The sequence below is a fragment of the Saccopteryx leptura genome, chromosome 4 (assembly GCF_036850995.1).
Source record: "Saccopteryx leptura isolate mSacLep1 chromosome 4, mSacLep1_pri_phased_curated, whole genome shotgun sequence".
NCBI lineage: Eukaryota > Metazoa > Chordata > Mammalia > Chiroptera > Emballonuridae > Saccopteryx > Saccopteryx leptura.
This window is the reverse complement of record NC_089506.1, coordinates 220,117,514-220,132,288: the sequence shown is the minus strand read 5'-3', so window position 1 is coordinate 220,132,288 and position 14,775 is coordinate 220,117,514. Positions and strand designations below refer to the sequence as shown.

Genomic DNA, 14,775 nt, shown 5'->3' with positions numbered 1-14,775 from the left:
AGCTCACCAGCTTGGAGCCAAGGTCACTGGCTGGAGCAAGGGGTTACTTGGTCTGCTGAAGGCCCATGATCAAGGCACATATGAGAAAGCAATCAATGAACTAAGGCGTAGCAACGAAAAAACTGATGATTGATGCTTCTCATCTCTCGCCGTTCCTATCTGTCTGTTCCTATCTGTCCCTCTGTCACTGTAAAAAAAAAAAAAAAAAAAAAGAGCTGTGGGTGAGTGCCTCCCCCAGATACATGCTGAGGTTAATCCCATCCTAGAATCAGAGCTGAATGTTATTTGGGGCGATGGCAGTGGACCCTATCCGAGGACAGCTGCACAAGAACAGCTGTGGAGTCAACAGGTCCGCTGACTGCTGGGAGGGCGCGAACGGGAACAAAACAGAAGTTCTCTCCAGGGTCAGCTCTGACTGCGGGGAGGGCGGTGAACGGGAACAAGACGGAAGTTCTCTCCAGGGTCAGCTCTGACTACGGGGAGAGCAGCGAACGGGAACAAGACGGAAGTTCTCTCCAGGGTCAGCTCTGACTACGGGGAGGGCGGTGAACGGGAACAAGACGGAAGTTCTCTCCAGGGTCAGCTCTGACTACGGGGAGGGTGGTGAACGGGAACAAGACAGTTCTCTCCAGCTCCAGGGTCAGCTCTGACTACGGGGAGGGCGGTGAACGGGAACAAGATGGAAGTTCTCTCCAGGGTCAGCTCTGACTACAGGGATGGTGGTGAACGGGAACAAGATGGAAGTTCTCTCCAGGGTCAGCTCTGACTACGGGGAGGGCGGTGAACGGGAACAAGATGGAAGTTCTCTCCAGGGTCAGCTCTGACTGCTGGGAGGGTGGTGAACAGGAACAAGATGGAAGTTCTCTCCAGGGTCAGCTCTGACTACGGGGAGGGCGGTGAACGGGAACAAGACGGAAGTTCTCTCCAGGGTCAGCTCTGACTACGGGGAGGGCGGTGAACGGGAACAAGACGGAAGTTCTCTCCAGGGTCAGCTCTGACTACGGGGAGGGCAGTGAACGGGAACAAGACGGAAGTTCTCTCCAGGGTCAGCTCTGACTACGGGGAGGGCGGTGAACGGGAACAAGACGGAAGTTCTCTCCAGGGTCAGCTCTGACTACGGGGAGGGCGGTGAACAGGAACAAGACGGAAGTTCTCTCCAGGGTCAGCTCTGACTACGGGGAGGGCGGTGAACAGGAACAAGACAGAAGTTCTCTCCAGGGTCAGCTCTGACTGCGGGGAGGGCGGCGAACGGGAACAAAACGGAAGTTCTCTCCAGGGTCAGCTCTGACTACGGGGAGGGTGGTGAACGGGAACAAGACGGAAGTTCTCTCCAGGGTCAGCTCTGACTACGGGGAGGGCGGTGAACGGGAACAAGACAGAAGTTCTCTCCAGGGTCAGCTCTGACTACGGGGAGGGCGGTGAACAGGAACAAGACAGAAGTTCTCTCCAGGGTCAGCTCTGACTACGGGGAGGGCGGTGAACGGGAACAAGATGGAAGTTCTCTCCAGGGTCAGCTCTGACTGCTGGGAGGGTGGTGAACGGGAACAAGACAGTTCTCTCCAGCTCCAGGGTCAGCTCTGACTACGGGGAGGGTGGTGAACGGGAACAAGACAGTTCTCTCCAGCTCCAGGGTCAGCTCTGACTACGGGGAGGGCAGCGAACGGGAACAAGATGGAAGTTCTCTCCAGGGTCAGCTCTGACTACAGGGATGGTGGTGAACGGGAACAAGATGGAAGTTCTCTCCAGGGTCAGCTCTGACTGCGGGGAGAGCAGCGAACGGGAACAAGACGGAAGTTCTCTCCAGGGTCAGCTCTGACTACAGGGATGGTGGTGAACAGGAACAAGATAGAAGTTCTCTCCAGGGTCAGCTCTGACTTACGGGGAGGGCAGTGAACGGGAACAAGATGGAAGTTCTCTCCAGGGTCAGCTCTGACTACGGGGAGAGCAGCGAACGGGAACAAGACAGAAGTTCTCTCCAGGGTCAGCTCTGACTACGGGGAGGGCGGTGAACAGGAACAAGATAGAAGTTCTCTCCAGGGTCAGCTCTGACTACGGGGAGAGCAGCGAACGGGAACAAAACGGAAGTTCTCTCCAGGGTCAGCTCTGACTACGGGGAGGGCGGTGAACGGGAACAAGACGGAAGTTCTCTCCAGGGTCAGCTCTGACTACGGGGAGGGCGGTGAACAGGAACAAGACGGAAGTTCTCTCCAGGGTCAGCTCTGACTACGGGGAGGGTGGTGAACGGGAACAAGATGGAAGTTCTCTCCAGGGTCAGCTCTGACTACGGGGAGGGTGGTAAACGGGAACAAGACGGAAGTTCTCTCCAGGGTCAGCTCTGACTACGGGGAGGGTGGTGAACGGGAACAAGATGGAAGTTCTCTCCAGGGTCAGCTCTGACTACGGGGAGAGCAGCGAACGGGAACAAGACGGAAGTTCTCTCCAGGGTCAGCTCTGACTACGGGGAGGGCAGCGAATGGGAACAAGACGGAAGTTCTCTCCAGGGTCAGCTCTGACTACGGGGAGGGCAGCGAACGGGAACAAGACGGAAGTTCTCTCCAGGGTCAGCTCTGACTACGGGGAGAGCAGCGAACGGGAACAAGACGGAAGTTCTCTCCAGGGTCAGCTCTGACTACGGGGAGAGCAGCGAACGGGAACAAGACGGAAGTTCTCTCCAGGGTCAGCTCTGACTACGGGGAGGGCGGCGAACGGGAACAAGACAGTTCTCTCCAGCTCCAGGGTCAGCTCTGACTACGGGGAGGGCAGCGAACGGGAACAAGACGGAAGTTCTCTCCAGGGTCAGCTCTGACTACGGGGAGGGTGGTAAACGGGAACAAGACGGAAGTTCTCTCCAGGGTCAGCTCTGACTACGGGGAGGGTGGTAAACGGGAACAAGACGGAAGTTCTCTCCAGGGTCAGCTCTGACTACGGGGAGGGCAGCGAACGGGAACAAGATGGAAGTTCTCTCCAGGGTCAGCTCTGACTACGGGGAGAGCAGCGAACGGGAACAAGACGGAAGTTCTCTCCAGGGTCAGCTCTGACTACGGGGAGAGCAGCGAACGGGAACAAGACGGAAGTTCTCTCCAGGGTCAGCTCTGATTACCCCCTCTAAGTTTTCTTTTCCCTTAATAGAAGACAGCCTTCAAATTATGGCAAAAACCAATGGGAGTCATTTATTGTAGACATTTATTTCACATACAAGTGTTCAAGAAGACATCTAAGTGCACACCAACACACACACAATGAACAGAGAGACACTTACACTCGGAATAAACTCATAGAGGACAAGGCTGGTAGCCACGCTGGCCACCAGGACACGAGCGCACTGGGGCTTCCCCAGCTCCCGCACAGCGGTCTGTCTGTCACCGGCCACCAGGACACGAGCGCCCTGGGGCTTCCTCAGCTCCCACACAGCGGTCTGTCTGTCACCGGCCACCAGGACACGAGCGCCCTGGGGCTTCCTCAGCTCCCACACAGCGGTCTGTCTGTCACCGGCCACCAGGACACGAGCGCCCTGGGGCTTCCCCAGCTCCCACACAGCGGTCTGTCTGTCACCGGCCACCGACCTCACAAGACAGGCTTCCTTTCCTCAGCCAGCTACCTGCAGTGGCCTACCCAGCTGACCGGGGTGCCTACAGTAGAACACGGTTCCCCTTCCCGACTGAGCCCGCTCAGGCCCGTGCTCGCAGCCAGTGTGGCCCGGACACGGCTCAGCGTGGCCCGGACGCTGTGTGCAGCGCTGAGCCCGGCCGGGCGGCCTGGACCTCCACTCTTCCTCAGCCACACCGTGCTGCACAGCCTCATGAAACGTCACAGTCGGAGTGGTCTTGGCCACCAAGCCCAGCCTCTCCTGGAGAGAGGCTATGATCCGTCCAACGACTCAGTAAGTGGCGGTAACCAGACGGAAACCTGTGTTCTGGCTTCTGGTCCAATGCTCACTCCCCTGTGACAAGCGGCCCTGAGCTGTGTCTGTGTGAAGGTTTCCTCCGTAAGCAAGGTTTCTTTCCAGATGAATAAATTAGGTTCTGGGTGTCATCACGTCAGCAGTAAGAATGGAGGCATGTGTGAGAGTTAACAGCAAACTGGGCAGGGCAGGCGTGCCAGTCTCAAAGGGCGCTGGGTGAGCCGTCAGAAAACAAAATGCCCGCAGTCATACCACTAAAAAAGTAGGGTTTGGGACAACGTTCAAAGAAATAAGACAGGATGAAATAGAGGTTTCAGGTAGCTGGTTAAGGGGGCTGGAAATTTTATTGTGTTTTTCAGTAGCCAGAACAGAAGGAGAAAACAGTAAGTTATAAAAATCACAGTGTTCTTAAAGATAACTATTTTATTCTTTTTGGCTCAGGACCAGAGCTGCTTCCCTGTACAGAGACGGAAAGCAAGCCTTTCCTAGGGACTGCCCCAAAGGCAGTGCTAGGTGACATAAGCAACGTCCCTCACTTTGACTTGCACTCCGGCTGAGAGGACGAAACGCCGGGAGTCCTGGCCAGCGGTGGGAGGGACCCGTCTCCTCAGACAGACAAACTTCATTCCCCAAGTGACTTCACTACCGGTCTCAGCAGCCCAGCTACAACCAGGAGAACCGGAGCTTGATCCCAGACCCGCGAGACGAGAACAGAACCCCACGGGACGGGCTGGGTCGGACCTTCTCTGCCAGCAGGGACGTCCGGGCACCTCTTGCGGGTCACGATGGTTTTCTCATCACCGAGTCCTCGACTGGGACCTACACGCCCGGAACTGGCGCACGGTCTGCTCCGGTCTCTCTCGACCTGATTCCAAGTTCCTGGAGCCCAGGCCCCGTGTCCCCGTCCATTTCGTGTCCCTCCCTCCCTGTGCCTAGAACACGCCCTTCACACACAACGGTGCCTAACACGTATGAGTAAAGCACTCTCCTCAATCGCGTCAGTCAAGGTGACAATCAGCCTGTGGACGTCTTACTGAGAGGCGGCCCCTGTGGACACGCACCTTTTCCGGAGTCGGAATCCCGGAATGTCTACACGGCATACGCCCGCCCGCGTACTCTGCTCAGCACGCTACCAACGTGAAGCTGCACCTGCTTAAGTCTAGGATTCAGACAACACGAGGAAGTCCATCTACTCAGAGGTGGACGAGCACAACACTCCCAAGTGTACACTGAACATTTATCAGCATTTACCTGAGTCACCTGCCTTCCCACAGGCCACACCCTGTCGTGGCTCCGTAACTGAACAAATTCCAACAGATTCAGACACAGTCAGAGGAAAAATACTGTCTCCAGATGTGTTCCAACAAGAGAGCGTGTGACGAAGAAAAGGAGAGGTAAGACCAGAGGAGAATCTACCCACACAGCCCTGGCTCTAGTAACCCTTCCACCCAACGAGGGCTCGCTCCCTGCCCAAGGCGGCCAGCCTCGGATGACCACATCCGCCCCTAATTTCCAGAAACGAATGGGCTATCCGTCCACCTCCACGCTTCCTTCATTATTCATCGGGCTAGGGCGAGGGGTTAGCACAAAGATCTTTCAGACAGACAGGTAAATGAAGAAAACTCTAACATGTCCTGGACTGGAGGTTTCTACAAAGACTTCTGCTTGCACTTAGTGAGCTACAGAACTGTACAAACTACCCGGGACTCTGCAGCAAGAGTCACGATCCTACGAGTAGGGTCTCAGAGCCTCAGAAAAGACCACCCGAGTCTGCACGGAGGTGGCCATCGACCTGAAGCAGGCCCAGCGAGTCCGACTGGCCTAGAAACCCTGGTGCTTCAGGTGTCTCCTCCTTCACCCCCTCAGTCTTAGGAAACTATGACTATATAATATTCTACTAAAGTGTGGGGGTGGGAGGCATAAATATGCCAACATACTTTGTGTTCTAGATTAGAACCAAAGACATGACAGGGGAGAACTAGAATGTATCTGAAACCCTTTTAAGGATACGCCAGGAGCAGGCAGCCCGGTCGATCTGAGGAGGGTGTGACGCTCAGAGGCGCCAGGCAAGAGCACCCAGACGGGAAGAGGTAAGTGTAGGACGTACAAGAAACAAGAACAGGACTAGCTTCTTCCAGGCCTGAACGCAGCGGCCGAGAGACTGTCCTCAGGGACAGGAAAGGCTGGTGTACAGAGGGATGTGGTGATCGGCTGCTCCCTGTCTCTACGGAAGGGAATGAAGGAATGGCTCACGTGACTTCAGGGACAACAGGGGACTCAACTCGAACTATCTGGATCAACTTCTTGACACAAAAAGGGTAGACTGCAACAGAAATCTGATGGGAGCTATCCAATCTTCAGTCTCCTCTGTGGATATCTTCAAAACCGCAGTGGACTTGATGTAGTTCGGACCAAACTCCGGAAAATTCCTCCCAGACATGAAACTTCGTGGCCACGCTGCACCCAGGATCTCATGTGGTCAATCACGACAAAATCCTTTCAGCACTTTTCCTCATCTCCTGGACATCAACTCTCACCTCCACGAAAGGGTGTTTGACGTTGCTGTACGTAGCCGTCCCATAGCAGTGGCCTCAACATATCGAAGAGAACTCCATTCTGAACCCAGATCACTTGTGTTCTCCACTTTATTCAAGGAGAAACTGAGACACCTTGAAGGAGAGAAAGAGACTGGTCCAGTGAGAGGCAGAGGTGAGAACAGGATCCAAGTCTGGAGCTGATGTCCATTCTCCAGTGTACCTTGGGGATGACCCGTGACAGCTGAGAACAGGTCTCAGGAGTGCGGTCAGGGGGGACGGGCTCAAGGGGCCTTGAGGACGAGACGAGGTCATCAGAAGGTCTTCCTGGAGCCGTCAGCCCTCCCCCTGGGTGGGCTCTCCGGGGCCCACACGCACGGAGGGTGTGGCAGGAGCTTCTCTCTCCCGTGGGCCTCCCGATGTTTGGTCAGCACCGAGCTCTTACTGAAGTGTTTGCCGCAGCAGGCACAGCCGAAGGGCTTCTCCCCGGTGTGCGTCCTCCGGTGCTCCCGGAGCCGTGCGCAGGTACTGAAACTCCTCTCACAGTCCGCGCACCTGTAGGGGCTCTCCCCCGCGTGGACCCTGCAGTGGGCACTGAAGTGGGAGCTGTTGGTGAAGCTCTTCCCACACTCGCCGCACTGGTAGGGCTTCTCGCCCGTGTGGGTTCGCTGGTGTATGACGAGGCTGGAGCTCTGACTGAAGCTCTTCCCACACTCCCCACAGCTGTAGGGCTTCTCCCCCGTGTGCACTCTCTGGTGGGCACCGAAGTTGGAGGAGTCGTTAAAGCTTTTCCCACAGTCAAGACATTTAAAAGGTTTTTCTCCTGTGTGGATTCTCTGGTGTCTGATTAGGCTTCTGCTTCTACCGAAGCACTTCCCGCAGACACTGCACGAGTACGAGTTCTCCTTCTGGCGGGTCGTCCGGCCCAGGAGGCGAGCACCCCTCCCAAGGCCGTCTCCGTGCTTGAGGAGTCGGTGGGGTCTCCTCCCCAGGAGAGACTTCGGGTGCACGAGGGCTTTCCCCGGGTCTCTGGGCTGGGGCGCCGGCCTGCCTGGCCTGGTCCCTGGGCGGCTTTCCCACTGTCTTCCTGAGCTGCAGTCCTTCTTACGACACTTAGCTGGGTCAGGAGTCTGGGAAACAACCCTTCCAGACTTTTCTATTAGTGCCCTGTGCTCATCCATGTCCTTATATATTATTACCTGCATCGCAGCCTCCCTGATACTACTTCCAATTTCAAAATCTGAAAAAAAAAAGACAATGAAAAATTTCAGAGCAGTCCCATAGTTAACATCAACACGGACTTCACCCCTGCATGCTTCACTGGCCTCAGGTCCTGTTACTCTCCCCCGATTCATTATTCCTTATCTTCGTTCAGTTCCAAGAACAGCCAACAATGCCCAGCTCAAAGCGGGCCTGCTGCACTGACTTGTAACCCAAGCTCGAATTCCTCATCCAGATCTGATTAACACGGGAGCAAGTTGGCTTATCTCCCTGAAGTTCCACTCGAATTCATCCTGCTTTCAAAATTTCTCTTCTATCCTAAAATATTCCCTACTCCACTAGTGTTTAGAGTAGATTCTAGTGGTCCAGTCCAGATCCCTCACTGGACTAAGTCCATCAGTATCTGATCATACCCTACCCAAGAGTGCTTCTCTGTCTTCCCTGAATGTCACCGTCTTTTTCTCTTCCAGCTGTCTCTCCCACACTACACTAACTCAGCCTTGGTTCTCACCGTTCCCCACACTAGAATGATCTCCTCACTCCTGCATCGACAGCCACGTTCACTGCAAGGGACATCCTGGATCCTGGCTTTTCCAGGAAGTTCTCTGCATGGAGAGCATACGATGGTAAGGAGACACAGGCTTTGGAATCAGACAGCTCTGGTTGGTTCTGACCCTGGTCACTTAATTATGTGGTTTTGTGTTAACGTTTTGCTGTGAACAATCCAAACGCTCATAAACGAAGGCAGAGAACTGTATGTACAATGAACTTCCATGCAGAGAACTGTATGTACCGTGAACTTCCACGCAGAGAACTGTATGTACAGTGAACTTCCATGCAGAGAACTGTATGTACAGTGAACTTCCATGCAGAGAACTGTATGTACCGTGAACTTCCACGCAGAGAACTGTATGTACCGTGAACTTCCACGCAGAGAACTGTATGTACAGTGAACTTCCACGCAGAGAACTGTATGTACAGTGAACTTCCATGCAGAGAACTGTATGTACAATGCACTTCCACGCAGAGAACTGTATGTACCGTGAACTTCCACGCAGAGAACTGTATGTACAGTGAACTTCCACGCAGAGAACTGTATGTACCGTGAACTTCCACGCAGAGAACTGTATGTACCGTGAACTTCCACGCAGAGAACTGTATGTACAGTGAACTTCCATGCAGAGAACTGTATGTACCGTGAACTTCCACGCAGAGAACTGTATGTACAGTGAACTTCCACGCAGAGAACTGTATGTACAGTGAACTTCCACGCAGAGAACTGTATGTACAGTGAACTTCCACGCAGAGAACTGTATGTACAGTGAACTTCCATGCAGAGAACTGTATGTACAGTGAACTTCCACGCAGAGAACTGTATGTACCATGAACTTCCAGGAAGTGTCCACCAGCTTTAGCAACGACCCCCGCTGCCAATCTTGTTTCACCTCTGTTCCCACCCGCTCCCTGTGACCTCTGCCCAGATTATTTTAAAGCACATTCCAGACATTTTGTATTATTTAATCCATAAAAGTGTTTCACAAGCTGTGTAACTGAGGCCCAGTCCAGGACTGGTTGGCCATCAAACTCCTGGTGGCAGACACTGTGTTACCGGCTTCATTTCTACTTCCCAGTGTCAACATTCCTCTCCCCACACACGGGGCCGAAACTGCCGCTCTCCCTCTGCCCAGCGAGGGGCGGCTGTGGCCAGCGCTGTGGGGAAGGGGCAGCCGCCCACTGATGACCCAATAACCCGTCAGCTGACGTGAAAAGCCCTACAACGCCATCGTCCACGGAGCAGCTCTTCTGAAGTGTTCTCAGGGGGTCTAACATTGCTTTGGGGTCTGAGGGAAGTCACAGCCTAGTCGTTGGCTCGGCGAGAGCCTGATAATTTGATGACAGATTTTGCGTTCAACTCAAAAAACGAGATCCAGAAGAGATGGTAGCACAGGAGTTTGTTTCCAGGGTTAGGGAAGACTCACTGACCTCAGCCTTCACACCGCCATCTCCACATAAGTACTACTGGAGGGTTTGTGCGTGCATTTCCCCCTCCAGTGTTTATTTGGAGCAGGGCAGAGTTTTGGGAGGGGAAGAGTAACGGGTGATGACAGAAAGGTAAGAAGAGCCAGATGAAGAATGGCTGTGGAATGTTAACACAAGGCTGATGCAGAAAGCTGGTCTGGAGATCGCTACAACAGCCCAGGTGCCAGATACAAAGGCTGGACGAGGGTGTTGACCAGGAGAACTAGAGGGGTGGATAAAAGTTCAACAACAGTTGAAAAAAAAATGTGTTACTGCCTGGATGTAAATAATGAGAGAGAAGGTATCAAAAATATCTCTAAAGTTTAAAGTCTGAACGCCCTGTGGGAGGACAGAGAAGAGCCATGGTGTGGGAAGATGGTGATTTTACTTTTGAGAATTTTAAGTCCGATGAGATGCCAATGAGGGTTTGCAACAGACGGGGCTGAGAACCAGGTTCAAGCCTCTCTCTCCCTCGTTCGACCTTGGCCTGTCCTTTCTCTCACGCACACCACACATCCCTGAGACATTTCTGCTGTGGGCTTAAGGACACACCTCCTTCACCTGAGTGTTTCCTCACGTATAACTCCAGATCTTCCTCCCCGCGGTATTCTCAGGAGATAGAGAACTGCCTGACCCACACAGAGAAGACTGAGGTGGGGGTCCCCTAGCACGTGAGCTCCCTCCTGGACCGGAAGTGCCACGGCACAGACACGGTTTAGCCATGGCTATACGCCCTGCCTCAAGCAGCACAGGTGCTCAGACACCTCCTGAATGCATCAATATTCCTGAGTGAGGCCCTGGCCGGTTGGCTCAGTGGTAGAGCGTTGGCCTGGCGTGCGGAGGACCCGGGTTTGATTCCCGGCCGGGGCACATGGGAGAGGTGCCCATTTGCTTCTCCACCCCCTCTCCTTCCTCTCTGTCTCTCTCTTCCCCTCTCGCAGCCAAGGCTCCATTGGAGCAAAGATGGCCCGGGCGCTGGGGATGGCTCCTTGGCCTCTGCCCCAGGCGCTAGAGTGGCTCTGGTCGCGGCAGAGCGACGCCCCGGAGGGGCAGAGCATCACCCCCTGGTGGGCAGAGCGTTGCCCCTGGTGGGTGTGCCGGGTGGATCCCGGTCGGGTGCATGCGGGAGTTTGTCTGACTGCCTCCCCGTTTCCAGCTTCAGAAAAAAAAAAAAAAAAAAAATTCCTGAGTGACATGCCCGGTGGGCGGGGTCTGCAGGAAACCACCCTGACTGTCTTTGAGACCAGCCCCCGGGATGAGCCTTACCATCTGAGCCGGGCAGGAGGCCCGGCGGCCCCTGGGGTTCTGACCCGTGTGCACTCCCCTCCTCGCCCGTTCTCTCGCTGCCAGCATCTCCCACCGCTGCCTCTGGTGGGGTCTCCCCAGGCCCCCAGCCTGGCGGTCCCTGGACTTCCGTCTCGGCACCCTCTCTCTCTCGCCTTGAGGGTGGCGAGACGCCCAGGGGGGCGCTGGGGGGGCCAGACGCCCGCGAGTTTATCAGGGCGTCCATCTCCCGGTAGAAAGCGCAGGATTCCGGCAGGTGGCCGTTTTGCACCTTGCGGTAGCTCTTCTGCAGGCTCTTGAACTTGGTGCGACACTGCTCGGGGGTCCGGAGGAAGCCGTGCTCCCCCAGCCGCTCTGCCACGGCCCCGTACAGCTTGCTCTTCCGGTGGCAGGACTGCAGCGCGTCATAAAACCGGGTCTCCCGGAGGATGTCGAGGAAAGTCCTGGTCTCCTCATAGCCCCAGTGCACACCTGCCATTCAGGGACAAAGTTCAGAGCTGTCAGGAGTCTGCGGCCGCTGTCCGGTATTAAGAAACACGGTAAGTTAAAGAAAACAAATCCCATTCACAGTAGGCACGGGGACTGATAGGCCTGGCGTACGCCTGGCCAACAATGAGGTCTATACAAAAAAAAAAAAGAAAATTTGTAACATCTTACTGAAAGTCATGAAAGAACTAGAAAAACTGAAGGGGTACCACGTTTCTGCACAGAAGACTCAAGCTGTACGGATATCACTTCCCAGATGAATCTATAACGTAAAAATCCTCGTAAGATTTTTAACTAAAATGATAAAATGATCTCAGTGTATTTGGCGGAGTGATAATGCAGTCCTCCAAACTGACACTGTGACGGCGATGAACTAGGAGTTTCAAGTTAAGAGTCATGACTGGGGCACCAGTAGGAACGTCCCCCCGAAGGTCGTCTGGCCCTTTGAACCAGTCTCCCTTGAGGAGAACTATGTCCGTAGCAGCTGCCGATGTCACTGAGTCTGCTACTTTGAGACAGGAAGATGTTCTGCTTTTAGAGCAGAATAAACCTTTTTAGGACGTGTTGGAACATGGCTTGTTAAACTAGGTTTTTTGTGTGTAAAGTGAAAAAAGTCATTTCTATCCTCATCTTCCTGGGTGGTCTCTTCCAGTCCCAACACTAGATTCCGGAATTTGCGACCACTCCAAGAGCCCCATCCTCACGTCTATGGACTTCCAGACGGGCGAACACCTGTGCGTGCATAACGCACTTCCCTCTTTTCCCTGAGAGCTATTTCTTTTGAACAGGAACAGTCAGACATACACTCCCTACTCTCCCACCTGGTTTATACTCCCATTTCTTCTAAGAACTTACCTGTTTAAAAGGTGGAGTAGGGAAACATCACTAATAACAGATATCAACCAAGGCTGTGCTGCACTTTAACATCTGCAGTGCTTCCTGTACGCCCTCACTGCACACTGACCACAACCCCAGTGCCTTCCTGTACGCCCTCACTGCACACTGACCACAACCCCAGTGCCTTCCTGTATGCCCTCACTGCACACTGACCACAACCCCAGTGCCTTCCTGTACGCCTCTCACTGCACACTGACCACAACCCCAGTGCCTTCCTGTACGCCCTCACTGCACACTGACCACAACCCCAGTGCCTTCCTGTACGCCCTCACTGCACACTGACCACAACCCCAGTGCCTTCCTGTACGCCCTCACTGCACACTGACCACAACCCCAGTGCCTTCCTGTACGCCTCTCACTGCACACTGACCACAACCCCAGTGCCTTCCTGTACGCCCTCACTGCACACTGACCACAACCCCAGTGCCTTCCTGTATGCCCTCACTGCACACTGACCACAACCCCAGTGCCTTCCTGTATGCCCTCACTGCACACTGACCACAACCCAGTGCCTTCCTGTATGCCCTCACTGCACACTGACCACAACCCCAGTGCCTTCCTGTACGCCCTCACTGCACACTGACCACAACCCCAGTGCCTTCCTGTATGCCAATCACTGCACACTGACCACAACCCCAGTGCCTTCCTGTACACCCTCACTGCACACTGACCACAACCCAATGCCTTCCTGTATGCCCTCACTGCACACTGACCACAACCCAGTGCCTTCCTGTACGCCCTCACTGCACACTGACCACAACCCCAGTGCCTTCCTGTACGCCTCTCACTGCACACTGACCACAACCCCAGTGCCTTCCTGTATGCCCTCACTGCACACTGACCACAACCCCAGTGCCTTCCTGTATGCCCTCACTGCACACTGACCACAACCCCGCCTCCTCAGTCACACTTTCCACAGGAGGGAAATGGAGCCGGAAGTGTCCTGCCCCAGTACTGACACGGTGTGTCCCCCGGCCCAGCTGTTAGGTGGCACTCCCGTCCGGCGTGTCCCGGCCTCCTTGTGTAAGGTGGACAGTGTGTCCACTTCTGTCCTTTTCATTTCAATGTCTGTGTTACTATTTAAGACGTATCTCTTGTAAATCACATCGTTTTCTCAAATGTATGATAGTCTATTAAGTTTGTAATTAAAGATTTGGATTTACACCTCCCTTTTTCTCTCCTTTGTCTTCTTTCAGAATTCCACTTTACTGTTTTTAGTTAGACACCCTCTGGTTGTCCTAGTGTAATGACGCACCTTTGACTCTACAGTCTAACACTTGGCTGCTTTACACCCATTCTCAGATAAGCTTAGACTCGTCTTTCCACAGGCTCCAAGTGCTGCACACCCGTGCTGTGCGCCCACCTCAGGGAGAAGCCGCCCCGGCCGCTCAGCGCTGTCCCCAGGAACAGACACCCGGAAGGAGTGTAGCTGGGTGGCCGGCACCGCGGCAGGTGTGTGACAGCACTCCCTCGGCCGCTCAGCGCTGTCCCCAGGAACAGACACCCGGAAGGAGTGTAGCTGGGTGGCCGGCACTGCGGCAGGTGGCAGGCACGGGTGACAGCAGTCCCTCGGCCGCTCAGCACTGTCCCCAGGAACAGACACCCGGAAGGGGTTTAGCTGGGTGGCCGGCACCGCGTCAGGCGGCAGGCACGGGTGACAGCCTTCCCTCGGCCGCTCACTCCGGGCTGCTCCTTCTCCCACAAGACCACACGACCGTTTCAGACCGAACGAGAAGCCCAGTGCTTACCGCTCAGGTTCTGGAACAGGACGGGGGCACCGCAGACCCCCGCCTTCCGGGTGAACTCCACGCCCGGCTCCTCCGCATCCGACTCTCCTGCAGCATGCCCCGCCCCCAGCGACCTGGCCCGTTCTTTAGCGCTGACAGCGACCCTCTTCAGTCTGGGGAGAGACACGGTCCCCTTGGGCGTGCTGGTGGGTGGCGCGTGGGCTGCGGGGTTCAGCAGCGCGTCCATGTCCTCGTAGAAGGCGCAGGGCTCGGGCGCGTGGCCGTTTCTCGCCTTCCGGTAGCTCTTCTGCAGACTCTTGAACTTGGTCCGACACTGCTCGGGGGTGCGCAGGAAGCCACACTCGCGCAGCCACTCGGCCACCGCCCCGTACACCTGGCTGTTCCGGGGACAGGCCTGCAGCGTCTCGTAGAAGCGGGACTCCCTGAGAATGGCCAGGAAGGTCGTGGTCTCCTCGAAGCTCCAGTGCACGCCCGCGATCTTCTCGTCCTCCAAGGCCCACGGCTGTGGCTCCCTCCACACCCGCCCCGCGGTCCTGGCCGGGACCGGGACGGCGCGGCCCGCCTTTCCCCTGACGCAGCTGCTCTGGACAGTGTCCCTTCTGTTGGTGGGACGGAGGCCCACGGCCCACGGCTCCTTCCTGGGCTCCCCCTGGGCTGTCTTGCTGGGAGTAGACAACGCACGTCC

The 14,775-nt window shown here is 55.3% G+C and overlaps 1 protein-coding gene across 2 annotated transcripts in view; it reads right to left on the bottom strand.

Annotated features, from left to right (window-relative positions):
• Window positions 1-14,775, bottom strand: part of ZKSCAN2 (zinc finger with KRAB and SCAN domains 2) — a 46,859-nt gene that overhangs the window by 24,147 nt on the left and 7,937 nt on the right. Inside the window, exons 5-7 of one of the 2 annotated variants that reach the window (XR_010751204.1) lie at window positions 14,091-14,774; window positions 10,942-11,430; window positions 5,030-7,675 (exon numbers count right to left, since the gene is read on the bottom strand). Coding sequence is in view for 1 of the 2 variants with exons in the window: in XM_066383379.1 (XP_066239476.1) it covers window positions 6,750-7,675; window positions 10,942-11,430; window positions 14,091-14,774 (2,099 nt within the window). In the remaining variant the exon portion in view is untranslated. Of the gene's footprint in view, window positions 1-3,167; window positions 7,676-10,941; window positions 11,431-14,090; window position 14,775 lie in introns of those variants that run through there. The other variant, XM_066383379.1, reaches the window with a different exon arrangement.